This window comes from Nerophis ophidion, linkage group LG11 (assembly GCF_033978795.1).
Source record: "Nerophis ophidion isolate RoL-2023_Sa linkage group LG11, RoL_Noph_v1.0, whole genome shotgun sequence".
Classification (NCBI taxonomy): Eukaryota; Metazoa; Chordata; class Actinopteri; order Syngnathiformes; family Syngnathidae; genus Nerophis; species Nerophis ophidion.
Genome location: NC_084621.1, coordinates 23,681,039 through 23,696,371, shown reverse-complemented (window position 1 = coordinate 23,696,371; position 15,333 = coordinate 23,681,039). Strand labels below are relative to the sequence as shown.

Genomic DNA, 15,333 nt, shown 5'->3' with positions numbered 1-15,333 from the left:
GAGACATGAAACAAAAACCTCTATGTAGGTCTCACCTAGACCTACATTTCATTCATTTACATACTTCAGCAAAAATCAACAGGAAGTTGGAAATTACCCCTTCAAAACAAAAGTTTTGTAAAAACCCTTAACCTTTTTTCAAACAATATCTCCTCTGAGCGCGTTTGTTGTGTCGGCTTCAAACTCGCACAGGAAAGAGCTTGAACCCTTCTGATTAAAAGTTGCGCAAAGAGTTTTTCCAACTGCTCCGGTTTTGATTTTATGAGCCTTCAAAGAACTGCTGCGCTGATGCTACTGCGCTGCTGCCGTCTCAAGATGGCCGCTTAAAAGCAGGAAGCACCAGCGTGACCACACAATGCAGAGAAGGTGCGGGTAAAGATATGTTGACTGGGTGAAAGAAGGAGGCACCAGTTTGACTCCAGGATACAGAGAAGGTAGGTAATGTGCAGGTAAAGATATGTTGTCTGGGTGATGGCAGGAAGCACCAGCATGTACGGGTGAAAGAAAGAAGCACCAGTGTGACCCCAGAATGCAGGGAAGGTAGGTAATGTGCAGGTAAAGATATGTTCAATGGGTAAAGGCAGGAAACACCAGCAAAAGTCGGTCCCGTCCATCGCTGCTTGCAGCTTTAATTTTTGTTGTTTCTGTTTATTTGCCAAGTAAATAACCATTTAATAAATAATTCAATTAAAAAATGTTATACATAACAACCTGTTTTCTAGTTTTTTCCCTGACAAAAAACTGCTTAGACGTTCAAGTTTGCTGTATGCGGTCCCAAGTTTGTACACCCTGGGGCTTAAGGAAATAACAACTCAACATACCTGACAAGGTGAGAAGAACCTCCGCCTTCCTGCCGCGCTCTCCTGCCGGTGCCTCCAGTCGGCAGGCATACACGCCGGCGTCGGCGCACGTCACGTTGTGCAGGGACAAGGTGCGGTCCAGCAGCAGGTCCACCTCGCGCTCCGAGTCGACGTATTTCTCCACGGCGCCGCCGGGAAGCTGAAAAGTCATGAATTGATGAATGCCGCCTCAACGCGGACGTAAAGAGACAAATGGTATGGACAGGAAGTTGTGTGAAGCAGATTTTATACTTCAGTGGAACCTCCATTTACAAATTATTTGGTCGGACACATCTCCACCACAGACTTACTCATCTGTGCATCAGTTAGAGACGTCTCTGGGCTGTTGACCTGTCTCCACTCAACATGATCTCCTGCTGGCCCCATTATGGACTGGACTCTTAATATCATGTTAGAGCCACTATGGACTGGAATCTCACTATATTATGTTAGATCCACTATGGACTGGACTCTCACAATATTATGTTAGATCCACTAAGGACTGGACTCTCACTATATTATGTTAGATCCACTATGAACTGGACTCTCACTATTACGTTAGATTCAATATGGACTGGACTCTCACTATCATGTTAGATCCTCTATGGACTGGACTCTTACATTATGTTAGATCCACTATGGACTGGACTCTCACTATTATGTTAGATCCACTATGGACTGGACTCTCATTATTATGTTAGATCCACTACGGACTGGACTCTCACTATTATGTTAGATCCACTATGGACTGGACTGTCACACTACTATGTTAGATCCACAATGTGTCAGGCTGGTCCCTGACAGTTTGTTTGTGTTCTAGTTTTTTCCTGTGTGTGTAGTATTTCATGTCAGCGCTCTTATTTTGTTGGTTTCCTGTCTTTCTCCCTGAGCGCTGTTTCCCCTCAGCTGCGGCTGATTGGCACCTGGCCACACCTGGTGTCAATCAGCCCGCTTCTATTTGAACCTGGATTATTTGTCACGTATTGCATGTTGCTTCTGTATGGTATTGTCGCTCATGTCGTGTCGTGTCGTTGCAGCGTAGCAGTAAGCTATAATTCGTTAGATGTTTGTAGCTTACTGTTTTTTGGTTCGCTGCTTCCTATTTTGTGTTTGTACAACACGTAACGACTTCTGTTCCATGTTCTGTTTATGCTAGCCTCCATGCTAAGCCTTTTTTTTGCTAGCTTCCATGCTAAGCTCCGTTTATTTTCTAGTTCCCATGCTAGCTCTTTTTGTTTGTTATCCGCCCATGTGCTTGCTTTATGTTTGTACCCTTTCTTTGGTTTTGTTCTAGTATTTTATATTAAAACCATGTTTCCTTATTCAGTGCCTGCCTCCTTCTCTGCATTTTGGGGTTCGACTCAAACTATCTCTGACACTATGGACTGGACTCTCACAATATTATGTTAGATCCACTATGGACTGGACTCTCACTATTATGTTAGATCCACTATGGACTGGACTCTCACACTATTATGTTGGATCCACTATGGACTGGACTCTCACACTATTATGTTAGATCCACTATGGACTGGACTCTCACACTATTATGCTAGATCCACTATGGACTGGACTCTCACAATATTATGCTAGATCCACTATGGACTGGACTCTCACTATTATGTTAGATCCACTATGGACTGGACTCTCACACTATTATGTTAGATCCACTATGGACTGGACTCTCACACTATTATGTTAGATCCACTATGGACTGGACTCTCACTATTATGTTAGATCCACTATGGACTGGACTCTCACACTATTATGTTAGATCCACTATGGACTGGACTCTCACACTATTATGTTAGATCCACTATGGACTGGACTCTCACACTATTATGTTAGATCCACTATGGACTGGACTCTCACAATATTATGCTAGATCCACTACGGACCGGACTCTCACTATTATATTAGATCCACTATGGACAGGACTCTCACACTATTATGTTAGATCCACTATGGACTGGACTCTCACACTATTATGTTAGATCCACTATGGACTGGACTCTCACCATTAACTCACATCTGCAGTCTCCTCAAAAGGTTTCTCATTGGGTTGAGTTTTTCCTTGCCCTAATGTGGGATCTGAGCCGAGGATGCCGTTGTGGCTTGTGCAGCCCTTTGAGACACTCGCAAACTTTGATTGCTTGATTGATTTATTTCTTCTCTTAAGTTTGTCATTATTCACCCAGGTGCGAGTGAGCAGCAGATACGTAAACGTAAGGGAGGGGACAGAAGACGTAACCAGGAAGTGTCCCGTCAGCCGGACCGTCCCAACCCGCTGCTGGAGGACTCTCGCCAGGATCCTTACTGAGTCGACCGCATGGGCCAGGTCCTTGGAAGGACGCGGCCCCCGAATTGATTGTCAAAATGTGTACACTGTGGCCACAGTTTGACTCTGGAACAGACACGGTTGGCGTTAACGCACTCTGTGTCTTTTTACACATTGAAACCAAAAAGGACACGCATTCGCGGATGTCTGCGCGGATTTTTTTTTTTTTTACGGACTCTGTTTATAACTGAGTACTAGGGCTGTGAATCTTTGGGTGTCCCACGATTCGATTCAATATTGATTCTTGGGGTCACGATTCGATATTATATCCATTTTTTTCGATTCGATTCTCGATTCAAAAACGATATTTTTCCGATTCAAAACGATTCTGTATTCATTCAATACATCGCATTTCAGCAGGATCTACCCCAGTCTGCTGACATGCTAGCAGAGTAGTAGATTTTTCTAAAAAAAAAAACTTTTATCAATCAATGTTTACTTATATAGCCCTAAATCACTAGTGTCTCAAAGGGCTGCACAAACCACAACACAAACCACTACCACATCCTCGGTAGGCCCACATAAGGGCAAGGAAAACTCACACCCAGTGGGACGTCGGTGACAATGATGACTATGAGAACCTTGGAGAGGACGAAAGCAATGGATGTCGAGCGGGTCTAACATGATACTGTGAAAGTTAAATCCATAATGGATCCAACACAGTCGCGAGAGTCCAGTCCAAAGCGGATCCAACACAGCAGCGAGAGTCCCGTTCACAGCGGAGCGAGCAGGAAGCCATCCCAAGCGGAGGCGGATCGGCAGTCCAGAGATGTCCCCAGCCGATACACAAGCAAGCAGTACATGGCCACCGGACCGGACCCCCTCCACAAGGGAGAGTGGGACATAGGAGAAAAAGGAAACAAACGGCAGATCAACTGGTCTAAAAAGGGAGTCTATTTAAAGGCTAGAGTATACAAATGAGTTTTAAGGTGAGACTTAAATGCTTCTACTAAGGTGGCATCTCGAACTGTTACCGGGAGGGCATTCCAGAGTACTGGAGCCCGAAATGAAAACGCTCTATAGCCCGCAGAGTTTTTTTGGGCTTTGGGAATCACTAATAAGCCGGAGTCCTTTGAACGCAGATTTGTTGCCGGGACATATGGTACAATACAATCGGCAAGATAGGATGGAGCTAGACCGTGTAGTATTTTATACGTAAGTAGTAAAACCTTAAATTCACATCTTAAGTGCACAGGAAGCCAGTGCAGGTGAGCCAGTACAGGCGTAATGTGATCAAACTTTCTTGTTCTTGTCAAAAGTCTAGCAGCCGCATTTTGTACCAACTGTAATCTTTTAATGCTAGACATGGGGAGACCCAAAAATAATACGTTACAGTAGTCGAGGCGAGACGTAACAAACGCATGGATAATGATTTCAGCGTCTTTAGTGGACAAAATGGAGCGAATTTTAGCGATATTACGGAGATGAAAGAAGGCCGTTTTAGCAACGCTTTTAATGTGTGACTCAAAGGAGAGAGTTGGGTTGAAGATAATACCCAGATTCTTTACCGTGTCGCCTTGTTTAATTGTTTGGTTGTCAAATGTTAGAGTTGTATTATTACATAGAGGTCGGTGTCTAGCAGGACCGATAATCAGCATTTCCGTTTTTTTGGCGTTGAGTTGCAAAAAGTTAGCGGACATCCATTGTTTAATTTCATTAAGACACGCCTCCAGCTGACTACAGTCCGGCGTGTTGGTCAGCTTTAGGGGCATGTAGAGTTGGGTGTCATCAGCATAACAGTGAAAGCTAACACCGTATTTGCGTATGATGTCACCTAGCGGCAGCATGTAGATGCTGAAGAGTGCAGGGCCAAGGACCGAACCCTGGGGAACTCCACACGTTACCTTAACGTAGTCCGAGGTCACATTGTTATGGGAGACGCACTGCATCCTATCAGTAAGATAAGAGTTAAACCAAGACAGGGCTAAGTCTGACATACCAATTCGTGTTTTGATACATTCTAATAAAATATTATGATCGATAGTATCGAGAGCAGCAACATAGATGACACATCCGAATCCATCGTTAGCAATAGATCATTAGTCATTTTTGCGAGGGCTGTCTCCGTAGAGTGATTTGCCCTGAAACCGGATTGAAAGGTTTCACATAGATTGTTAGACGCTAAGTGTTCATTTAACTGCTCCGCAACAATTTTTTCGAGGATTTTTGAAATAAAGGGAAGCTGAGACACCGGTCTGTAGTTTACCATGAGGTCAGGATCGAGGTTAGGTCTTTTAAGGAGAGGATGAATAACCGCTTTTTTTAATGCTAGGGGAACAGTGCCAGAGGAAAGTGATAAGTCTATAATATTTAGCACTGATGGACCTAATAATACAAAGAGCTCCTTGATCAGTTTCCCAGGTAGAGGGTCAAGTAAACATGTTGTTTGTTTCATTCCATTTACACGTTGTAACAACTCCTCTAATGTTATTTCCTCAAAATGAGAGAAACTATTTTGGAGGGCAGTATCCGCCGTATATACAATCGTATCAGTGTTAATAGAACCCAGTTGTAGCTGGGACGCATTGTCTTTAATCTCCTTTCTAATGACTTCAATTTTCTTATTAAAGAATTGCATAAAGTCATCAGCGGAGTGGGTGGAGCTACTGGAAGGGGTCCCTTGTTGGGTTAGCGATGCTACCGTACTAAACAAAAATTTAGGGATCGTTTTTATTACGGTGGATGAGATTTGAGTAATATTTAGCTTTAGCTATGGTAAGCATGTGTTCATAAGTTATTAAACTATCACTCCATGCTTGATGGTGCACCTCAAGTTTAGTCGTGCGCCATTTGCGTTCCAGCTTTCTACATAATAATTTCTGAGCTCTAGTTTCTTCTGTAAACCACGGGGTACGCTTTTTTGGAGCCTTTTTTAACTTTAGCGGTGCTATGTTATCAATGGTTTCGCGCAGGGCATCGTTAAAGTTGTTAGTGAGGTTATCAATAGAGCCCACATATTTTGGGAATGGTGCCATTACCGAGGGTAGTAGGTCGGCAAGAGTTGTCGTTGTGGCCGTATTAATGTTGCGGCTGCTATAGCAGTTATTATTATTATTAGTTTGACGAACATGCGTCTGAACCTCGAATTTTATAAGGTAATGATCGGACAATACTTTAGTATACGGGAGTATCGTAATTTTGGAAACGGTGATACCCCTGACAAGCACTAGGTCTTTCGTATTACCGTTGCGATGCGTGGGTTCATTTATTATTTGTGTAAGACCACAGGTATCAATTATAGTCTGGAGCGCTAAGCACGGTGGGTCCGATGGGGTATTCATATGGATATTAAAGTCCCCCATTATGATTATATTATCGGCGTGCGTCACTAGATCAGCAACAAACTCTGAGAATTCACTGATAAAGTCCGAATAGGGCCCTGGGGGGCGGTAGATAACAGCCAGGTGTAGAGGCAGCGGTGTGACAGACCTCATAGTAAGCACCTCAAACGATTTATATTTATTATTTATGTTAGGACTAAGGTTAAATTTTTCGTTGTATATTAGTGCGACCCCCCTACCCCTTTTAAGGGGATGGGCAATATGGGCATGTGTAAAGTTAGGAGGACATGCCTCATTTAGCGCAAAAAAGTTGTTTGGTTTAAGCCAGGTTTCGCTGAGACCGATGACGTTAAGATTGTTGTCTCTGATGATATCATTAACTGACAAAGTTTTGGGAGACAATGATCTTTTGTTTAAAAAACCTATATTATAGGTAGTGGGCTGTTTTAGGGAATTTTTGATCAAATTATCCGTAGTAGCAATATTAATAATGTTGTGTTTATTATGCCCATTGCATTTAGTATAATTACGACCATATCTAGGAATTGATATGACGGGAATTTTCCGATTGTTTGTTTGTTGCTTTGATAAACTGCACGCATCATAGTTTGCCACCTCAGTAGAACAGATGTCCAACTCTGAAACAATCAAAGCAGAAAAAACTTGTTCTAATTTAACTGACTCCTTACCCAGACCAGTAGTCTCGCATCTTCTATTTAAATCCGGCTTCAGGATGGAGGGAAGTGGTGTTCCGTGGGGATTAGCCTTCTGCTTTGTTTTTAGCCCCGCTCGACATCCGCGTTTCCGATCACACCGCTGGCGTCTGCTTCGTAGACGGCCCCCGCTGCTACTAAACTCCCCTGCTTCACAGGCCGCTGGATGTAGCCGCCGAAGTATTCCCGTGCTAGTTAGCAGGTCTAGCAAGCACGCGTCTATCAGTCCAAAACGGCCCGATATGTCCACATCCAGAAGTGTCTGGCGGTCGTACGTGATCACGGAGTGATCACGATGTGAGCCAGCCATAAAGTTTGCAGAATTGTCCGGTATTTCTGCCAAATGTTTCATCTTTGTTTCATCTTTATAATTGTAAAGGACAATGTTTTATCAACTGATTGCAATAATGTAAATTTGTTTTAACTATTAAACGAACGAAAAATATGACTTATTTTATCTTTGTGAAAACATTGGACACAGTGTGTTGTCAAGCTTATGAGATGCGATGCAAGTGTAAGCCACGGTGACATTATTGTTCTTTTTTATTATTTTTATAAATGTCTCATGATAATGTCAATGAGGGATTTTTAATCACTGCTATGCTGAAATTATAACTAATATTGATACTGTTGTTGATAATATTCATTTTTGTTTCATTACTTTTGGTTTGTTCTGTGTCGTGTTTGTCTCCTCTCAATTGCTCTGTTTATTGCAGTTCTGAGTGTTGCTGGGTCAGGTTTGGTTTTGGAATTGGATTGCATTGTTATGGTATTGCTGTGTAGTGGTTTGTTGGATTTATTAAAAATGTTTTTTGTTTTTTTTTAAATAATAAATAAAAATCGATTTTCTAAAAATGAGAATCGATTCTGAATCGCACAACGTAAACGGTTTGATTCGTATTCGAATAGAATTTTCCCCACACCCCTACTGAGTACATTTACAAAAGCACAAAAATGTGGAGGTTTTTTGCATTATGTTTTTAATGAATGAACTAATGTTTATGACAACCTCTTTTGCAACACACAATACAGAAAGTGAGATATAACAGGATAATGCATACATTTTTCATTTGTTTTCAAAACGATTTCAACAAAGTCGGACCCCAAAACATTTTAGGACTTAATGGGGTCCCATTTTGAAATTTCCTAGCACCAACACTGCTAGTTCTATTCATGGCTATGAGTGGAATCATCAAACTTAAGATGTTTTTTTACTATATTTTGGACATTGTTGGTGATAATTGTGAGTTGTGAAACAACATTATTTTATGTCTGCTAATTTAAAGTGGGTACTACTAAAATACTGTGGTAGATTTATGTGTTTACCTTGTACCATCGCAGTGAGGTGTAGTTGACGCCTGGCTTGGCATCAACCGGGCACCGGAGCGAGTAATCCCCGCCTGTGGCCACCTCCACCTCCTGCACGTAGCGACCCCGCGCTGACGTTCCCCCCAGCAGACCACCTGGAGAACAAAACACACGCATCGGCTCTACGACCTGGGAGTGGATTTTGACTACAGTTTCATCCCAAAATAATTCTAATAAAGAGACTAAAGTTCCATAATAGTTCTTATAAAAGGGACAAAAGTTCCATAATAATTCTTATAAAGAGACTAAAGTTCCATTCAGTTTTTTGAGGCGGTCTTTCATAACATCTTTAGCATTCTATCGGTCATTATTTGTGTGAGTTTTTGTATTATTGTGTGATCAGCTTGTATTCTTTTTTATGAAATTTTAGGAGTTTAACGCACAACAACCTCAATGTTTCAATGTTCTGGAAAGAAAATATCGGTTATTGACGAATAAGACCGGTGAATACTTTCAAAAGGGATAAGCGGTAGAAAATGGATGGATGGATACTTTCAAATAATCATAAGTCAGTCACTGTCAAGACGTGGACTTTGGTGAGGTTTGTTTTCCCGTGGTGCAAAGCAATTGGAACGGACATGGCGTGAAGGTAAGGACATCTTTTAATTATAATTTTAAAAAAAGAAATAAACGAAAAGCGCTCACAACTGAGGTACAAAACTTGGCTATGAAAACAAAACTTGCACGAAGGCAAAATTATGGTCATAAAACAAAAACTTGCACTATGGCATGAAAAACGAAAAACTTACTTGGAACGAGAAAGGAACAGGGATCATCGGCATAGATACAATGTTGTGTCGAGGGTGATGTCGCCAGGCTGACTGCCTGGCAACTGCAGGCTTGAATAGTGATGTGGTGATTGACAATGGGTGCATGAGTCCAAGTGAATAAGGTGCGTGAGTCGTGAGAATAGGTGAGCTGATTGGTAGTCATGGAAACAAAAACAAACCAGAGTGCGCAAAAACAGGAACTAATGGAGTCAAAAACAAAACATAACCTAACTAAACAGAACATGATCACAAAGACATGACAGTCACTCATGTTACACAGAAACATCCTGCCATTATTATGTCTTATGGATATGTACGTGTGTTTGTACACACACACATTTGTAGGCCTAAACTAGAGATGTAACACTATGCAAGTTTCATATTGGTTATCGTGATCAAAATGATTACATTATCATTATTATCACAGTATCATTTAAAAAATGTTTAAACACACTGAAATCTTTGAAGCAGTTTAAAAAAATAAATTAAATAGAATGACACAATATAGTTTCATTGTATATTCACCAAAACGTCACCGTGGAGTTATTGAGTCTGTTTCGCTTCCGCTGTTTTGTTTGATCAGCCGTTTTACTGCCGTGTTACGGACACCGTTTGGAAACAATCGACAATGACAAATATATTACAAATATTTACGTGTAAAAGAAATTTTTACTACAAATATATATGCGGCTTATAGTTTGTTGCAAGTAATATATGGCAGAAAAAATTATCACATTATCATTATCATCACAGTACTGTTTGAAAATATTCACACACACTGAAATCTTGGAGGCAGGTTTTCTAAAAAAAAAAAATAATAAAAATAAAAAAATAAAAAAAGAGAATTTCAATATCGTTTAATTGGCGGAATAAATATCAAATAATGTTCTGGCTCCTTAAGAGTCGTGCTATTTTTATTTTAATATAAATTATCTTTATCTTCTTCCTTTTTCATTCGTAAAAGTTTTAAGAGTGTTTTTTAATGATGAATAAAAAAGCTACTGAAATATTCTTCTTTGCTAAAGCAAAGTAGATGCTGGAAATATCGCTCAAAAGGAAGACATGAAACTCCTACAGGAAAATACCAAATAAAGAAAAAAAACACCAAAGTAGGAGCGCAAGACAAGAAGTAAAACACTACACACAGAAAAACTCCAATTAAGTTAGTGGGTGATAGTACACCTACTTTGAGACAAGAGCTATAGTGATGCATGCTTGTTTATGCTTTAAAGTCCTTCCATCCATCCATTTTCAACCGCTTATTCCCTTTGGTGTCGCGGGGGGCGCTGGTGCCTATCTCAACTACAATCGGGCGGAAGGTGGGGTACACCCTGGACAAGTCGCCACCTCACTGTTTTAAAGTCATATCCAACAATTACGACAACGAATTTTTACCGTCAACTAAGTTTAGTTTTTTAATGATTTCTGCTGGTGGTGTGCCTCTGCATTTTTTCAAAGCAAAAAATGTGCCTTGGCTCAAAAAATGTTAAAAAACACTGCTCTAAATGAATGTTTTTCAACCACTGTACCGCAACACATTAGTGTGCCGTGAAACACAGTCTGGTGTCCCGCGGGAGATTAAGTAATTTCACCTAATTGGGTTGAAAATATTTTTTGCAAACCAGTAATTATAATCCGTAAATAATGTGCCGTTGTTGAGTGTCGGTGCTGTCCAGAGCTCGGCAGAGTAACCGTGCAGTACTCTTTCATATCAGTAGGTGGCAGCCAGTAGCGAATTGCTTTGTAGATGTCAGGAACGTAATCACAATATGCAGACGAATGCGGGAAGCAGCGGTATCTTACGCTTAAACCAAAAAGAAAAGGCAATGAAGCTGAGGCATGGCTATGCAAAACGAAACTAAAACTGAACTGGCTGCAAAGTAAACAAAACACAAAATGCTGGACGACAGCAAAGACTCACAGTGTGTGGCGCAGCATATGGCGTCCACAAAGTACATCCGTACATGACATGACGATCAACAATGTCCCCACAAAGAAGGAAAGTATCCGCAAACCTTAAGTAGTCTGGTTTGCGAAAACAAAGCAGGTGTGGAAAATAGCGCTCAAGGAAGACATGAAACTGCAACAGGAAAATACCAAAAAAACAGGAAAAAACACCAAAATAGGAGCACAATACAATAACTAATACACTACCCACAGAAAAACACAAAAACTCCAAATAAGTCAGGGGGTTATGTGACAGGTGGTGACTGTACACCGACTTTGAGACAAGAGCTATAGTGATGTATGCTTGGTTATGCTTTCAAAATTCATATCCAACAATTGCGAGAACGACTTTTTACTGTCAATATCGGCTAGTGGGTTTCGTTTTTTAAATATTTTCTGCTGGTGGTGTGCCTGCGGATTTTTTCCACGCAAAAATATGTGCCTTGGCTCAAAAAACGTTAAAAAACACTCCTCTAAACAACTGAAGGTTTCTGTTACGATTAGATGTTATTACGTGTGTGATCGCTAGGGAGCAGTACTGCTTTGTAGTCAACTTACCGTGCCATATAACGTTGGTAGAGCAAGACTACATACTGTTTTAATGCTTATGGTTACGTTTTAAAAAAATAAATATTTTTAAATTTTCAGACGACGAATCATGTTTCGGAAATGTAAAGTCTTATTATGACAATGAAAAGTTATTAAGAGTTGTCAAAAATGTTTAAATAGTCAGTAATAAAGTAAAAATGGTGTTCACTTTCACATAAATACTTTGTAAACTGTATCTTCGGAGTGTATATCCTGAAGCATACTGTTTTAACGCTTATGCTTGTGTTTTAAAAGACGCATATTTTCCTTCTTTCAAAATGTAAAGATGTTTGTATGTGTAATTTAAAAAAATAAATAAAAAAGGTATATTACTTCCGGCTGCTGCTTGTTTCCGCTCGAAAACAAGCTGCGGCCGGAAGTGCAATTGGCCTCTGGGCTTTGTAGTTCTTTAAAACTCTCATTCGATAACAAAATCTTACTTGGTTCCCGCTCCCGTTGAAATTTAAATGTTGTACCTTTACCAACAAATGAATAAACTCTATAAAGTGGACTCCCATCGTACAGGATTTGAAAACATGGCAGTCTGTAGTGAGACCCATCCATCCATTTCCTACCGCTTATTCCCTTTCGGGGTCGCGGGGGGCGCTGGCGCCTATCTCAGCTACAATCGAGACATTTATATTATTTAACAAGCCGGCATTGAAGACATAATTGGAAACATGAAGACCATTTTATCGAAGTCAAAAAAAAAAAAAATATATATATATATATATATACTCACCAAGTGCCAACGCCACGAAGTATACACGGAAGTTGGACATGTTCGACAGCTTCCAAAACAAACGAAACTGACGGGAAGGTGAGTGTATGTCTCACTTTATGGTTGAAGCATAGGTAGGCGTGGCTTAGTTTGACTGACAGGAGCCCCCTCAGCAGACACTTCATTAGGTACAGGAGGGAAAAACATCAGCTTCTAACTTAGAATGTCTTTCAGGATTCATAATAGTCCATACAATACAGTTATTTATTTAAAATGAAGTAGCCAAAAATTTAAAAAACAACACAAAGCCTATATAGATTATTAGTCAATTTTTTCCTATTTCAGCAAGTGTTGGAAAACAGTATTATTTGCATTGTCATGCACCACGTGACCCAAAAAAGAACTGAGTTGTTCTTCCAGAGGTTCCTAATAAAAAGGACAACAAAGTGAGGAGTCGGGTGAAAAAAACAACATCAGGCAGTTTATCTGAGACATTTCAGATCACAGTAGTACATGTATTTGAGATACTTTACATCATATTTACACAGTATTTGTCACTTATGTGGACTTGAAATGGATGTTCCTGCTTAGCGTCTTTCTATTGTTTGGATTTTTAGCCAACCTCTCAAAGTAAAAGTCTTCTTGCTTGTTTATGGCGCCCGTTAGGGCCTGTACTTTGCCCACTGACAATTTCAACAGTAAAGCTTAAATAATGTAGTTCGAATGAAGAAAAAAAACTTTTTTTTTTCCTTTCTCCATCTGCCTGCTCAGCTGCAACCTTCCAAAAGATGAACTTTGACCTGCGGCCCTCTGGTCTCCCGGTGTTCAAATGTTGGAGCTCCTGGGCCCTTTGACCAGGCCCTGCTCTTTGCGCATCACCGGCGCGTGGATGCTGCAGTCCCGAGCCTCGCAGAAACCAGGAACGCCGGCGTTTCCGAGCATGCCGGTAACACCGATGGGACCTGGGAAGCCACGTGGGCCGCGTGGACCTTCCATGCCGTTTTTGGCCACTCCAGGCTCGCCCGGAAATCCTGAATGGATAGTAAAAATGTTGTCAATTGAAGTATACAGTGTCATTTTAAAGCAGGAATACATGCTAACTTGCCATACAGATAATTATTAGTATTTGTTGTCGCTATGTTGACTGTGTGTGCACGGATTACCTACTTTTAGACCGTAATACTGATGGACCAGCCAGGACACGTGGTATTTTATGAGTGCTAACATGACGGATTTAATGTTATAAAAAATACAAGTAGCTTCCATTTATATTGGAGGTGTCCAGAGTGTGGACTGGGGGGGCATTTGCAGCCCACAACAGCAGTTTTGTTGACCCACCGCATTTTAATGGAAAAAACATTAAAAATGTAAGATAAAAGAGCAAATAGATGTAATATAAGGTGAAAAAGCTGACATTTCTTTAAATACTATATGTATGTATGTGTATATATATATATATATATATATATATATATATATATATATATATATATTTATATATATATATATATAAATATTTATTCATACATATATATATATATAAATATTTATACATACATATATACGTGCATACATACATATGTATGTATGAATATATACCCATGTATATGTTTATACATATATATATATATATACATACATATGTACACATATATACATGCACTTATATACTTACATACTGTACATACATATATATGCACATATATACATACATTCATACATACATAATAAACATACATATATACTTGGGTTCAAATCCAGGCTCTGGATCTTTCTGTGTGGAGTTTGCATGTTCTCCCCGTGAATGCGTGGGTTCCCTCCGGGTACTCCGGCTTCCTCCCACTTCCAAAGACATGCACCTGGGGATAGGTTGATTGGCAACACTAAATTGGCCCTAGTGTGTGAATGTGAGTGTGAATGTTGTCTGTCTATCTGTGTTGGCCCTGCGATGAGGTGGCGACTTGTCCAGGGTGTACCCCGCCTTCCGCCCGATTGTAGCTGAGATAGGCGCCAGCGCCCCCCGCGACCCCGAAAGGGAATAAGCGGTAGAAAATGGATGGATGGATGGATATACACGTGTGTGTGTATATACATATACACATATATATACATATACATCTATATACAAATACACACACATATCCATATATATACATATACACATATATACACATACATAGATATATACATATACTGTATATACACATACATATATATATGTATATATACATATACTGTATATATACACATACATATATATGTATATATACACACATATATATGTATATATACATATACTGTATATACATATATACACATACATATATATGTATATATTCATATATACATATATATGTATATATACATACATATATATACACATACATATATACATACATACATATATATACACAAATGTGTGTTTATATATAAGTATAGACACACACGTGTCTAAATATATATACACACACACACACACACACACGTGTGTATACATATACATGTACATATATACATACATACATACATACACATTTATGTGTGTGTGTATGTATATATATATATACAAAACATATGTGGATATATATACACATATACATATATATATATATATATATACATATATATATATATATATATATATAAACATATGTATATATATATATATATATATATATATATAAAACATATGTATGTATATATACATATATATATATTTTTTTTTTTTTACAAAAATTTTGGACATACTTATTAAAATGTCTCAAAAT

The 15,333-nt window shown here is 39.5% G+C and overlaps 2 protein-coding genes across 2 annotated transcripts in view; both read right to left on the bottom strand.

Moving 5' to 3' along the window:
• Window positions 1-12,716, bottom strand: part of cd83 (CD83 molecule) — an 18,141-nt gene extending 5,425 nt beyond the window's left edge. Inside the window, exons 1-3 of the mRNA XM_061915433.1 lie at window positions 12,587-12,716; window positions 8,498-8,634; window positions 822-999 (exon numbers count right to left, since the gene is read on the bottom strand). Coding sequence (XP_061771417.1) covers window positions 822-999; window positions 8,498-8,634; window positions 12,587-12,626 — 355 coding nt within the window. The 5' untranslated portion in view covers window positions 12,627-12,716. The remainder of the gene's footprint in view (window positions 1-821; window positions 1,000-8,497; window positions 8,635-12,586) is intronic.
• A 308-nt stretch (window positions 12,717-13,024) lies between these two features.
• Window positions 13,025-15,333, bottom strand: part of zgc:113232 (uncharacterized protein LOC541546 homolog) — a 45,737-nt gene continuing 43,428 nt past the window's right edge. Inside the window, exon 26 of the mRNA XM_061915431.1 lies at window positions 13,025-13,596. Coding sequence (XP_061771415.1) covers window positions 13,391-13,596 — 206 coding nt within the window. The 3' untranslated portion in view covers window positions 13,025-13,390. The remainder of the gene's footprint in view (window positions 13,597-15,333) is intronic.